We start from the raw sequence: 15700 nt of genomic DNA, 5'->3' as shown, positions 1-15700 counted from the left end.
ATTGTGATTCAATGGGCAAATGCTGCTAGCATTTTGGTACCATTTCGTAATCATGATTTGTACGGTAGCTTTTTTTTAATTTTGATTTGTATATACTTATTAATATAATCATAAATATATATGTTTAATTTTGTATGTAATATGTACAAAAACTTGTGTCTGTTTAAGTTTTAACTGTTATTTAAAATTAAAATGGAATGAAAACACATATGCAACTTTGTTGTTACATTGCTCTAATATGACGAGAAGATATCTTGTCATCTGCAAAACAATATTATGAAGTAAAGTCCCACTGCTGGGCTTATGCCTTCTTTTCCTTTAAAGGAAACGTTTTGAAGCTTAACGTGTCAGAAATTCAGGTTTCCACGATGTTTTCGTTTACCGCCGAACACGAGATAAATAATAATACAGTATAACATTATTTAAGTGAGTATTAAGCACAAGAAAATTCAGTGGTGACTGCCTGGGTTTGAACCCGCTATAATTAAGATGCACGCATTTCAACTATCCTGGGCCATCTTGGCTCGGCATATTATATGGATAAAAAACCTTAAAATAATATAATAAATTTAATATAATTTAAGCCAGTGTCTAACATTCTTTAAATAATATCAAGTAAAAATATTTGTAACTATCATAAAAATAATTACAGAGACTATTATCATTGCTAAAATTAATTAAAGCAATTTAAATCTAAAGATGTCCACAGTAACAAAGAATTTGTTTTGAATATCGATACATATTAGTGAATCATCGAATATACTCATCGATGTTTTGACATCACTATGACACAATGATCTCCACGGTCAGTAGTGTCGTTGCTTTTGTTCAACAGGCTGACTTTTTAAAGTTATTCAATTTGTGGTACATAACGGTAAATATTTAAATTTAATTTGTATTTAATAATATATATATGTTAAGCGGAATTTTTAATATTAATTTTCAGTGTTAATATAAGATATATTTAGTCGTCTGCCTGATAATAATTACTTTATTAGTGAAATTATGTTTGGTTTTTGGTTGTTTATAATTAATTTTAGCGGATTAAATTATTGAAGATGAATTAGAAAGGTATTATATTCTGTTTTTTCATATAATTATTATTTTATTAATTAAATAAATAGTCTTAATAATATAGACAAATGATAATTACTAATAAACTTTTCGTTGATCGGTTTGCTATTAGTACAAGCTCATTCTACCACGCTCCTCCTACAAGAGTTGGTAAATTTACAAGTGGTAGATTTTGATCCGTCACACCCATTTCTTTACAATATTTTAGGTCACCATCAGGCACGCTTTTATTAATATAATTAAGCACACGAAATTTTAATGTTTCTTAATATGATGTCTGGATAAGATTCGTGTCTAAATTGTACTGTATTATATTAGACTACCACTACTTTATATACTTTGGAAAGGGTTCATCGTCCATCCTTAATGATCATTGATCGTTTATAAGTATTTCTTTAAATCAAATAATTGACTATGTGAACATAGATGTCATTTAGTGAAACTGTATAATCACCCTTAGCTTATATAGATGGATACATTATTCTAAATAATGTCTTAGTAATACTTATAATAATTAGTATATTTGCCAATATTGAATACTGCTTAGATATTAGAGCAGATATACTAAGTATTTCTGATGTGTATGACTTGTCAGTGATAAAACGTCGTACGGTTTGGTGTAGTCGGTCTACGGTGGGTTAACCCTTTTCAGTGACAACCCGTAAATGTTCTACGTCTGATTCGTAGAACAGGAAGGTATCGGTAGGGGTAGGAAGTTATCGGCGTTTTGCGGCAGAGCATGGGCCATGCATTCCAGATGCCGTCCTTCTCTAGGATATTTGAAAGGACGTGTAAGATTCCCGTGTCACACTTCAGCAATATTGTTTAAGGGCTTGTATTTAAAAGGTCGAGGAAACCAGTTGACTGAGCAGGTTCAGCCCTCAAACAATCCCGTAGGAAGGTATTGCCACAAGGTTGCTGGCACAACACTTTTGGATCAGCCAGTTGTTATCAGCAACAAGTGCGGAAAGAGTGGAAATTAAATTAACTCACTCTTAGAAGATAAATCTTTGTCCTTGTCCAGAATGTTCCGCCAAGAGACCATAAAGCATTCTTTAGAATAATGTTTCAAAAATAGAAGATTATCCAGATGTTTTTGACAGAATTATGCCTATATGATAATCCTTCATATATGGTAGAGATTTAGAAATAATCTATATCCTGTATATATATTTCCTTGCTGTTAATATCGGCCGCAATTTATTTACAATTAAAATAAAAGCCGCAATGCACGTTTAGTATTACATACATATCTATGGCCTATTTACACCAAACCACATCGCGGTGGGATTTATATCATTATTGAGTCCATACGCCGCTGATGTTTATTAATTCGGGCTTCACGAGGACGATTCATGTAGTCTGTAAAAAAATATGTAGAAGTACTTACTTGCATAATGATCTTCACTTTAGAAGATATTTAATTTTTAAATTAAAATCTGACCATTTTACGTTTAATTAGAGTAGCCATAATGACAATTCAAAGGTACTTCTCAGAAAGTTGTTACCATTAATCAACCACCATTGTTGGTCACGAATTTCTATCCTATGTCTCTGAGTGAAATTTATTTTATTTTAGTTCAATAATTTGAGGATATCCTGGTGTAATAATAAACCCAGGTCGGAAAACTAATGAGTAAACTTTGTTTAACTTGTTTTAAAAAATATATTTTTTTTGTTTTAGGTTTTTGAAACTATGCAAGGCAAGTAAAAGTACCAGGATGACAGAAAAATCAGAAGTTCGCTTCGAGGAAGCCGAGAAATATAAGAATCTTATTCTGACATTAATCGCTGTGATATGCGTCTTTTTATCCTGGCTCGTCCGACAGTATCCATTACTACTAGGGATTGTTACGATCTTGTCTGTATATTTATTAACCGGAGATAGATACCAATGGGTGTTTATTTGGAAGAAAACGTTTTACAGGGATATGATGTGAGTAACTTTCTGTTTAATATTGAATTTATTATAAGGTGTAAAAATACACGATATAATAAAACATAGCTATGGCGAGTTGCGATCCGTCGACAACGTCGATAACGATTATATTCTACGTAAATTGTCTATAGGAATAATTTCACGCATAGAGAATAAATAATAATAATAAGGACTTAAATAAAATTGAGATTAAAAATTATTACAAGAAAACCAAATAATTAATTAAAGTTTTCATATGTTTTTTTTTTGGAAAAATTCTATTGTTGCAAATATAAAGGACAGGAAAAATGACTTTTTAAGTTCGACATTGATCGGTGTCAAAGATTCCTTGACTACAAAGAAAACATAAATGGATGAGCGTTCAAAGGTCGGAGTTTGTTTTATATCAAACATCAAGCGTTCATTGTGCCCTAGTACATGCGATTGTTCGCTTTACAAAACAATTTCTCGTATATCCCCATCCACAAAACGGTTGTTATATTGTTGAGTTTATGGATATTTATTATCTATTTACATACTATATAAAAAATATATCTTATATCGTAAATATTAATCGTATGACATATAATTAAAAAAAAACTATACTCGTAAATGATCGTCAGAGCTATTGTTCTGAATAAATAAAAAAAGAAACAAAAATTTAAAAATAGAACAAAAATTACTGATCGCAACATGTCAAAGTTAAAAGTCTTGTTACTGAAGAGCAAGTACAAAGATATCTTTTCTATTTCAATCCGAAGGACAAAACGAAGGTTGAATATAATTATATCGTCTGACATTCTATTAATGCTTGTTTTATACAAGATAATAGTATCCTAATAGCGTGCTCTCTGAGTTGAGTACTTTTATTAGAGAAAGGCCTCAGATATATACTACGCATACTGACTATGAACATGAAATTGGCATCCACAATTTTGTTCATCTTTGCGAAATGATTAATATTCTGTTACAATTATCCTTGCGATATTTTTATCAAGGAAACTTATTAGGAATAGAAACATTAGACAAAAGAATGGCAGAGCATGATTTCAAATCAATTTTTTTTTGGTTTGTTATAAAGTTAGGTAACTATTTATATATTTTATTATAAAGTTAGTTATTATAACTGGCTTATAATTTATGTCAAGTCTACTGACTTGAACCATTTCCCCTGTTAAAAGATACTTGAGATTTCCCAAAAAAATTATAAAACCAATATAAGTGAGGTCAGGTTATACTGGTCTTCGGATACTACAGGTCAATACTGCAGGTAACTTAGTTTTACAGGAAGTTTATTTAAAGGCAGTTGTCGTCTAGCCATAGTGAACGGGGACAATTGTCAAGTGCCGGTTATTATATAGCAACTATAATTCTTGATACTTGTATAACACCCAAATAAATTTAAATAAGTTAAAAAATAAGTTTTCATTCAAACTGAGCTCAAAACTAACTGACAAGCCTATTCAGTAGCTGCGCGTAGAATAAAGTCTGCTTTGATTTTGACTTGACTTGTGTTGCATCCTGTTATCGCTATAAATTTTTCTTAGTTTTTTTAATGATATATTTAAGCAGGTGGGTAAATGGGCCCTCTGATGGTAAATGATAACCACTGCCCATAGACATTATCTCGAAGATATATTAACCATCTCTTACATCGGCAATGCGGCACCAACCTTTGAAACTAAGATGTTACCATCAGGAGGCCAACTCGCCAGTCTGCCTACCTAATAAAAAACATAGATAGCTTTAATACATTTTTTAGCTCCATTTCAATTATCTGCATTTCGAAAAATGATCAGAGAGTGCTTGTTTTATTCATCAGAAGGAGCTTCAGTCTAGTCCAGAGATTTTCTAAAAATGTTAGAGTATAAGAAATCTTTATTTATAAAACTCCTCTAAACTAGGAGATCCTGTGTCGTAGGAGCCAGTTTCATCATATTAGAGCTCTACTCGGGCACTTTAACAAATATTTTTTACACAAATACGAATTTTTTATTCCATATTCTATCAAAGAATTGAAGATATAATAAAAAAATATCAGGTTACGATAAAAGTATTGCATGTTAGTAACTAACTTGTATGTAAGCGTTATGTGTCCGCATGTGCGTGTGTGTGTTTTGTTCTGGAAGGTATTTAATGTTAAATATCTCAATTATTGTTTGTCGCGAATTAAGTATGTGTTTATGATTTTTTTTCTATATACTCATAGTTATAGTAAGTTTAAAGTGTTTTGAGATAGTTTAGTCCCTGTCTGTGCTTTTTTTTCATTTTGACTTTTTTATGTCATGAGAAGTCGCTTAAGTACAATATTGTTGTCTAAAGAATTTTGTTTTGGTTTTGGGTAGGGCAATAAAGATTCTACATCCTGGATCTCCTTATATGGGAGATGTATCACGATGACGCACATGTGATAATGCACAGCAAACATTATATAGTTCGTGTACACTCAGATGCTTTGATTCCTTAAACAGTTCTTCTGCTAGGTATCATCTTGGATTTTCCAGAATCACTTTAATGCTCTTTGCGTTCTTTCCACTTTCAGCATATGAGAAACTACCACCACTCATTCATTACTCATTAGCAGCCTGTAGATTTCCTGTTCATTCACAATGTTTGAAATGATTATTATTTAGATATATTTTTTAATAAAAAAGATGTAAATGCCATGATGTAAGAGCCGAGATGGCCCAGTGGTTAGAACGCGTGCATCTTAACCGATGATTTCGGGTTCAAACCCAGGCAGGCACCACTGAATTTACATGTGCTTAATTTGTTTATAATTCATCTCGTGCTCGGCGGTGAAGGAAAACATCGTGAGGAAACCTGCATGTGTCTAATTTCAACGAAATTCTGCCACATGTGTATTCCACCAACCCGCATTGGAGCAGCGTGGTGGAATATGCTCCATACCTTCTCCTCAACGGGAGAGGAGGCCTTAGCCCAGCAGTGGGAAATTTACAGGCTGATTATGTTATGTTTATGTTATGTAAATGCCAGTCACAATTCTTTTCATCATTGGCATTCGTTGCCCTGCTCCTAACCCTAACTTGTATTCGAGTCGGTTTCGAACAAAAAAATATAATTTAGACTTGGATTTTAATTAAAAAAAAATCTAATTCTTTAAAAGTACTGAGCATGTGCCTCATATTTAAGTTAACACCATTTTTATATCTACTGAGTTAAATTTGTATGAAAGAAAAACCATCTGGAGAACTATTATTTGAGACGAGACTCGAAACTCACCGCAGAATAATATCGTGAAATTTCATAAAGTGATATGTGACATTGATTATAAATAATATTTATGCAGGGTTATTGGTAATTCGACGTATTCCCGTTAGGAGGTGATAGGGGTGACTGCGATAATTTTAACCCCCATATGCATGATGCAACTGAACTATTTATGTATCTAAATTTCATTTTAAATTGGTATTAAGTAAGTAAGTTAAGTAAATAAGTAAGGTTTTTTACATTGGTTATTATTTTAAATCTATTTTGTGGGTATTTTAAAGAGTGACCTTTAGTACGAATTCAATGTTCGAATACGAATTTCCACCAGCGTCCTTTCTGATCATTTTATTTCGGTTGCTTTGAAATAAATTCCTAGTTTTTATACATTTTCGGAAAGCTAAGTAAACGATTATATAAAATAATCTCTGAGTTTTTAAAATAATCTGCAGAACAAGTTTGATAATGATTTTTTTTTTTTTTCAGGCATATTTGAGGGAAAAAAATATTGAAATAATATCGTTTTCAGTCTCGAATTTTTAAATTTGGACCGATAATTATTGTTTAAATATTGAAAAATATCCAGTGTTTAATCGTTTTTATAAATCAGAAGAAAAAAGTAGATTTTAATCGAAACTTTTTTTTTAATAAATTTTGAATTTGGAATTTTGACTTATTTTGAAAAAAATCTAAAATACGTGATAACTCAAAAATGGTTCACTTTTGCATCATGCATATGGGGATTAAAATTATCGCAAATGGTCACCCCTATCACCTCCTAATGGGAATACGTCGAATTACCAATAACCCTGTATACATAAATAGCTTATCAACAATAGCCAGTTTTCGTAATATTACGAGCAAGATATGAAGTGAGTTCTCACAGAATGGCACTGCTGTTCTAAGTTTCAATTTAAAACAATTTACTTCTTTAAACTAATTATACATTGCGATGTTCCAATTATAACGAGGATTCTAGGACCTAATTTATGTATGTAGTTTACATGCGGACGGTCAACATATGTTACGCAACATGTAATCATTCAATAACGTCGGTCTCAACACCTCTTACGCTTTGCTGCGATCCTGGTACAATAGGTATCATCCGGTGCACTTGTACCTAAATAAAATTTATGTAGTTTTGTTTGTTTGTTTGTTCTTTTTTTGCTATTTAGGAAATTTAACGACTGACCGGACTTTTAACACAACTTTAAAGTTGATTATTGACGTATATCTTTAAAAAAATGGTTCCAAATATAAATAAATTCCTTACAAAAAAATACAAACAAATAATTTATAACTTAAATCTTTCTTAATACAATTGTTAAAAAAATTCTACTACATTCTATTTATTTGAGTACAAACCAAAAAATGATGTTATTTAAATGTTATTCCAAAACATTACATAAACACTAAAATTTGCTTAAAACAAAAGCTAAAGAATCGTATAAAATGTATTTTAAAAATATAATTATATTACGGTTTAATGTTAGGTCTCGTGCTTATATATAAGGTAAACGTTGAAAAACTATTTTAAATTTGGAATATTTCTGGACTTTAGTCTCACACATAGGTGTTGTGAAGAAATTGACAATTTTTCCATCGCTCGCCGGACGTCGCTGATTACTCTATTGAGTGAGGTGTCCGATTGGACCTTGGCATCGTATGATCGCCTGGTAATTTGTCTACGGGGGACATGGTGATAAAAAAACGCAGTACCATTTTTTTTATTTTCCGACTGACATGTATGTAACTTTAATGTGTGATTTGTCGTAGCTTAAAAAAAGATGCTCTATGTAAATAAATAAAAAAAACCAACAAACATTTACCCTTTATCGATAATTATCTATAATATTTACTTTGTTTAATTATGGATCTCAATATCATTGCAACTTTAACTTAAAAGACAAGCGAATAAATTAATCATGTCACCGTAATTGATACTAGTTTCTACATTTACATTGTAAGAAACGTCGCCGTACCTACACTATTACGATTTTTCCAACCACAGAACGTAAGCCAACTTTATTTATTTGTTTATGTTATATCACTCACATATATTCTATACATGAGTTTATCTGTGCTGCATTTGCCTGAACAAACACAGAACATAGAGGTCAAAGAAGTCTGTCAGATGGTATCAAACCAAACGTACATAATTGTATACTGAAATTAGTTCGATAGAGTAGCTAATGCATTTCAAAAGTTATAGTTTTTTTTTAATTTAACTTTATTAAGACGTCTATAAACCATTTTGGAAATCTTAAATATATTATAACTTCCAGAGGCTTACGAGTTTTACTCGTAACAATGTTTACGATATGGGTATGGGAGCGAACTGGGACAACCGTCGTCACAAGATGGTCCAAGGTTGCGAAAAAGACACCAGACAAGGAGGCATTTGTCATGGGCGACAGATCATTGACATTCCGTCAAGTAAGTTAATTTTAAAATATGTGAAATCAATAAATAACATTTAGAAAAGAGTGAGTTTCATTTGACAAACTAGTGAATTAAAATATGAAAGATGTTCATACTTCGTTTCCTCACGACGAGATTGTCCTTCATCACCCAGTATGAAGTTAATTATAAACACTAATGAAGCGCTGGAAAATCAGTAGTGCTTGGTGTTTTAACCCGTAATCTCCGATTACGATTACCGCGTTTTAGCAACTTCTCCATCTTGGCAATAAAAGCCCTCTAAAGACATCTTTCATCTCTCATATTTATTTTAATTAATTTATTTTGTCTTTTATAATCCTCCTCACCACAACTTCAACTACATGTCCTCTACCCAGAAGTCGTCTGAAAGAGATCGCCATCTAAGCGATAAGATCGCCCTTTGGGCATACTTATGTAACATTAATATCTGTTTGTTATTTTATATTTTTGGTGTGCAATAGAGCATTTTCGTATGATGACGTTACAATGTCCTTTTCAGGGTGATGAATTCAGCAATCGTATAGCGTGGTACTTCAAACGTCAAGGTTTTAAAACTGAAGAAGTTATAGCTCTGTTCATGGAGACACAACCAGAATACGTGTTCTTGTGGCTTGGACTGGCGAAGTTGAGAGTGACTACTGCGCTTGTGAATACGAACCTCAGGGGTGCTCAATTGATACATTGCTTGAGGATAGCTGGTTGTAAGGCTGTGGTGTTCGGCGATGAAATGACGGATGGTGAGAATTATTTCCATGGAAAATATTTACATAAGTAGGCATAGAAAAATCGGTTCAGTAGCTTTTTTTCTGCCGTTTGCCGATTTTCGTTTGTTTTTTTGCTTTATAGCTTTTGACGAGTTTTATTAGTACAAAAGATTAATATTCATTCTTCAAAATGCTAATTTATAAACATTTTACTGTCATTTTTTTGTCCATAAGAGCGATTCTAGTCGTAATAAATTACTGCCGTTGCAGTAAAAATATAAACTATTATTTAAGACGGAAATATGTTTAAAATACAAAATTTATATCGTATTATTCTTACATATTATGTTTATAGTAGTGTTGCTTAGTCTGAATGACTCTCACCATACTACTTCAATGTGTGTTGGTGGATATGCATCTAGTGTAATTTCATCCAATATATACTGGTTAAGGTGTTTGTCACTGAGATTATGCGCTTAAATTGTTAGATAAAATGAAAGCGAGGAGTTATTAGCATTCGTTAGCATTTTTAGGTGCGATAAATAAATTCAGTATTAAATTAACATATCTATATAAGTACATTTTGAAGCCGGAAAAGGGTAACTACTGAGTTACTTGCAGTTCTTTTCGGTATCTACATTCCGATCCTGTTGCAAATTTAAGTATTTAATTTTTTCGAATGTCGTGTCAAAGGTTTTTTTTAGTCTACTAGTGAATAAAATATGTTTTGATTAAATTCTATCGTAACTTATAAGTAATCGGGAAAGACGATCGTTTCCACCATCAGTAAAAACTAACTCTAACATTTGCCTTGGGAATGAAACGATCGCCTCCTGGCTATTTATTTTCATATTGAATATAAGTAAATAATTAAATTGACAAAAAAAGACCAGCTGAGTTTCTTTCGCCGGTTCTTCTCAGGTCAGGGTATTTTCTTTTCTGAACCGGTGGTAGTGTTTAATTTGACAAACAATAAGCATGTGAAATGCTTCTATATTGAATAAAGGAATTTCAGTTGAGTCTAATGCAGGCATTTCAGTCCGTCGCAAATAATTTCCAGAACTTAGTCTTCTAGATGCAATAATGTAAATTGAGGCCGTATTAAATGTCTTACTAGTTAAGCTTGTAATTCACGAAATTATTGATTGCGCGGTAAAATGAATCATGCATCTGTTTTGAAATATGACACAGACTTATAAAAACGGTTAGTTTGCCCGACGTTATTCAATTATACCAATAAATTCAACTGATAGATAAAATTGGAATTTGTTTTTGAATTAAATAGTAGTTAGTTTACATTTTGGTATTAATTATTGACGATAATAAAAAAAAAAATAAGTTGTCACGTATAATTTTCATTTTCTTGTTACTTTATATACATATTTATATATTGTACAATTTCGTGTTCCAAATTTAAACGTCTCGTTGTATTCTAACATCGATCGACGATCGATTATTTGGTGTGGTAACAGTCAATCGACGTTGATCGTATCTATCAACTGGTCTGATAACAGCCTAATTTTTATTTTTTATTTCTAGCAATAAAAGCCATACAAAGTGAGATACCAGATATTCCTCTATTCCAATTCAATTCACCGGAAAGAGAAACTGCACCAGTATTACAGGATACGATCCCACTGGCCGCTGAATTAAATGAAATGACAAATGAACCATTCAGTGACGTAGAACCAGCTAAACCAAGAGATACTCTGTTGTATATCTACACTAGTGGAACAACTGGATTTCCAAAAGCAGCTATCATTACTAACATCAGGTAAGTTTTATATAGATAAGTAACATAAGTCCATATTGAATGCATTATCCTTCTTCGTAATATTTTATCTTCAAAGGACTTTTTACAATGGATGCTGAAATTATCTATCAATCTATTTATATCTTATTATGCTGTTTAAAACAAATGATAACTTTTTAATAATAATAACTAGTTATTTTTTCCAGATATCTCCTCATACCTCTTGGAGTACATACATCAGGACAGCTCGTATCATCCGATATTATTTACGATCCTCTCCCATTGCATCACACTGCAGGTGGAGTCCTTGGCGCTGGGCAGTGTCTCATTCTTGGCTGCACGGTTGTGTTACGGAAGAAGTTCTCGGCTAGCAACTATTGGGCTGATGTAGCCAAACATAAGTGCACGGTCATTATCCGAAAAGTTTCTTTTATAATTATTAGGTATTCAGTTAAGAAAAACTACCGAGATGTGATGGTGTTATTTTAATAGCGATAATTATCGCTAATATAGTCTGCAAATATTGAAATTTGACTGATTCGCTGATCGACTAATTAGATGTTTAATTATAGACATATTATAATGACATTTTAATAGCAGCCATGATAAACTAAATTAAGATTAAATATTGTAAAGGGAATTTGCAATATATATTATATCATTGGTTAACTAATTTTTAAATATGATAATGAAAAACATTTTTAGATTTGGTTTCAAAATCTGACACTTAATAGAACTATTAGAGATAATTATAGACTTATTTGCATTACTTAAGCCCATCCCATGTACTGGGTAGGTACCCATCATACATTTTAACATCAAGCAGCAAAACTTAGTATTATTATAGTTAGAAGTGTAATTATTATATACAAATATATCATGTGTAAACATCGATACTGAAATTTGAAATGTTCATAACGTTTATTTCTAGGCAGCACAATATATCGGGGAAATATGTCGTTATTTGCTAACGGTGCCGCTTAGTGATAACGACCGAGCTCATAATGTCAGAATTGTCATCGGTAATGGACTGAGACCACAAATATGGCAAGAATTTGTTGATAGGTTCGGTGTTAAAAGAGTATTAGAATTTTATGGAGCCACGGAGGGTAATAGCAACTTGGGTAAGTTCTCTTTAACTTCATCTTCTTGATAAATTAACTTGAATGTTTGGTTGTTTGCGTTATCCATACGATTGTGATAAGACTATTTTGGAGCAAGGTTCAGTAATATTTAATCTTACAATTCACCAAAGTTAATCGGTATACTAACCCTAGAGACGCGGAAGTCTATTTTAACGATTTTTTGCTAATCTATGAAGGTATACTTCTACTTAGAGTATAAGTGAAGGGAATAGAAGAATAAAAATAAGAGTTTGTACTACCTCGGAAGTATGCATGATCATTATTTTTTACAAAAATCTGTACTCGCACTTCAATAGTTATCCCAAAGAAAACTCATTATTAATTAATTAAATTTTATTTTCAGTAAACTTAGACTCGAAAGTCGGTGCGATTGGATTCCTTAGTCGACTTGTATCTTCTATATACCCACTGACTTTAGTGAAGTAAGTTTTAGAATTATTATTATTTTTTAATATTTTATAATAGTTTAATCGAACAAATGTTGGTCACAATAGTGGTCAAGGTGGCATACAACTATGCCTGTGTTCTGAAAATCACTTGTAATATGTTGTCTACTTAGATGATCAATATTGAATAGTCTGTAGACACGAATATCACACAAGATGTTAAGACAAGTTGTTGAATATTTTCATGTCACATTCTCGTCTGAACGTGATTCTTACTATAACTGTTTTAATCATTAAACTCATTTCAATGATAATTTCAGGTGCGATGAAGTAACTGGTCAAATTTTGAGAAATGAAAACGGAAGATGTATCAACTGTGGTCCATACGAACCTGGTATAAAATCGTTTATAGACGAAATCAGTAGAAATCATGACGTTATCGATTCTTTTTAACATGATTTTGAATTTTCAGGTCTACTTTTAGGCAAAATTGATCCTAAAAAAGCTATATTAACATTTGCTGGTTATGCTGATAAAACTGCCTCAGAGAAGAAAATGGTGCGAAACGTCAGAATAAAAGGCGATTGTTATTTCAACACAGGAGACATATTAGAAATGGACTATTACGGATATTTCTACTTTAAAGATCGCACTGGGGATACGTTTAGGTAAATTACAAAAGCAATATAAACTAATTTTGTACTTATTTAGAATTTATTATTTATTTATTTAGAAGTTTTATTTGTATCTAAATATTGCAAAGGCCGAGTGAATAATCACATGGATAGATACGTCAAGCCAAATATATTGAGTTCAAGATCGGATAATTCGTTTATAATTCAAGTCGTTCATGACGGTGAAGGCAAACAACTCAAGGAAACCTGTGGGTTAGATGGAATACTGCTATGTGTACATTTAATTAATAATTTATATTCAATAATCCTCAGTCAAATAACACAGTGGAAGAAAGTCAATTATGAGACGAAGAATTACGTACGATTGAAAAATTGATTACGACGCTCTATTTTTTATAAATTATCGTTAATATGTATGAGTAAAGAAAATACTCCTATCTAAAATAAAACCGGTATTTAGTTTTTTTTTTTTACTAACATCGAATGTGGTTTTATTTTTGTTGATAATAAATGGGGCTGAAGTAAACTTTTTTTCGTAAATCTAAATGGGTAGTAAAATTTTTAAAGCCATGATACTTTGTGATGTCGTTCCCTTATTCGCGTATGTTTTCGTAACTAAATATTAGATACGTTTTGTTTTGATTATTCTTATCAAAAAAGGAAACTAGGTAATTGTGACTATTTTTTTTTGAATTACATCCATAAATGTATTTTAAGACACTGCGATTGCGAAATTTACGTTTCAAAATAATTAATGACAAATTTAGCTTAATTTATTCATCACGCAGTATTTTAACATATTGACTCAAGGCGTTTATTAGAATTGACTTTATCACTGCGATTTGGACTAGTATTTTGGGGCTAATACATGACTAAATCAATAAAAAAGACGAGAGGTGACGTGGAACACCCGTTAGGGATGAAATTAAAAACAAACACAATGAAATAAATAATCAATGTTTGAGAATATTTAAATAACAATGAAAAAATTGTTATTAAAGTCCTGTGTGAATTAAAACAATAACAAAATATAAATTTAAATAGTATTACATAAAACTATATACAATAGAATTACAGAGAGAGGGACAATATATGTATATATCCTGTCTGAAAACTTACCGCTGGTACGGTACGAGAAACTTCATTTTTTTTTTTTCGAAAAGTGCTTTATACAAAATATATTGTTTGACAGATGGCGCGGTGAAAACGTATCCACTGCAGAAGTAGAAGGAGTGATCAGTAATTTGGTCGGTTTAAAAGATACTGTTGTTTATGGAGTTCCCGTAAGTAAACATTTAGTTCTAGAATTCTGATGAAATGATAATCTATTAACAAATATTAGTATCTAAATCAGAATATTAGAAGAAAATGATCATTTAAGGTTTATGCTATGGGAATTTAATCATGTGTAATATGGTGACCACTATTTATGTAATTAATCCGGCCCTTGGCTAATCCGACACCCCTTGTAATCCGAGATTATTATTGAATATTTTTTTGTCAATTTTCGCTAATGCAGATAATGCATGATTGAGCAGGTTACAACTTGTACGCGGCATCACTATTTTGCTCGACGCGTTTTTTGTTTTGATTCTGATTGCTTAGCTTGAATTGGACTACATGGTAGGAAGTATGATCGGTACTTCAGAATATAAGTAATTTATCGGATTACAAGGTGCTATTTTGTAAGAAATTCCGAACTATAGGGCGTCTAAGGCAGTAGGCAGGCTCTATAATCAGACAAATTCAATATTCCGACACTGCCCTGCAAAACGTTTATCGGATTACAGGGGGTCCATCACAGGTATATGTTTAATATTTCTCCCTCTTCTATTGGTGATGACTATTTATCTCCAGTTTCAACAGACATTATAATCAATAATTTACTATATTTTAAAGACAATTCCGCTGATAATATTACTTATTTTTAGATTCCTTACGTAGAAGGAAAAGCGGGTATGGCAGCAATCGCAGACCCAGAAAAGAAGGTAGATTTAAAAAGTCTTGCAGATGGACTCAAGACTTCATTACCAGCTTATGCGAGACCTTTATTCATCAGGATCCTCCCAGAACCACCACTGACAGCAACCTTTAAACTAAAGAAAAGGGTGTTAATGGAACAAGGTTTTAATATAAATGTTCATAATGATCCAATTTATTTTCTTGATCAGAAAAGTGGTTCATTTACACCATTAACTCAAAAGCTTTATGACGACCTTATTCAAGGTGTGATTAGACTTTGATTATAAAGTAATACTAATTATTCTTATTTTCTAAAAACATACTTCAAAACCAAATGAGGTTTTGCATGAAAATAAAAGAAAGAAATTAATTAAAAAATCTCATTGACGTTGATTGTTTTTCAAAATCTGTAAAAACGGGTTAAGTGATAATATTTTTTTTTAAATGAAGATT

General features: G+C 31.6%; 1 protein-coding gene across 1 annotated transcript; it reads left to right on the top strand.

The window, feature by feature from the left end:
* The first annotated feature begins 770 nt into the window (after positions 1 to 770).
* LOC113399495 (long-chain fatty acid transport protein 1-like) lies at positions 771 to 15593 on the top strand. The gene is made up of 12 exons (XM_026638638.2): positions 771 to 874; positions 2759 to 3010; positions 8506 to 8656; positions 9162 to 9399; positions 10906 to 11140; positions 11326 to 11527; positions 12051 to 12243; positions 12608 to 12686; positions 12971 to 13044; positions 13123 to 13318; positions 14478 to 14568; positions 15217 to 15593. The coding sequence occupies exons 2-12, from the start codon at positions 2796 to 2798 to the stop codon at positions 15526 to 15528; spliced, it is 1986 nt and encodes a 661-aa protein (XP_026494423.2). The 5' UTR covers positions 771 to 874; positions 2759 to 2795; the 3' UTR covers positions 15529 to 15593.
* Positions 15594 to 15700: the final 107 nt, after the last annotated feature.

Source organism: Vanessa tameamea, chromosome 25 (assembly GCF_037043105.1).
Source record: "Vanessa tameamea isolate UH-Manoa-2023 chromosome 25, ilVanTame1 primary haplotype, whole genome shotgun sequence".
NCBI classification, from domain to species: Eukaryota; Metazoa; Arthropoda; class Insecta; order Lepidoptera; family Nymphalidae; genus Vanessa; species Vanessa tameamea.
This window is presented reverse-complemented; position numbering and strand designations above follow the sequence as displayed.

Coding starts and splice junctions, on each gene's coding strand:
- LOC113399495 (XM_026638638.2), top strand. CDS start 2,796: ATGACAGAAAAATCAGAAGTTCGCTTCGAGGAAGCCGAGAAATATAAG. Junction 8,657..9,161: donor GATCATTGACATTCCGTCAA/GTAAGTTAATTT, acceptor TGTCCTTTTCAG/GGTGATGAATTCAGCAATCG. Junction 13,045..13,122: donor CTGTGGTCCATACGAACCTG/GTATAAAATCGT, acceptor TTGAATTTTCAG/GTCTACTTTTAGGCAAAATT.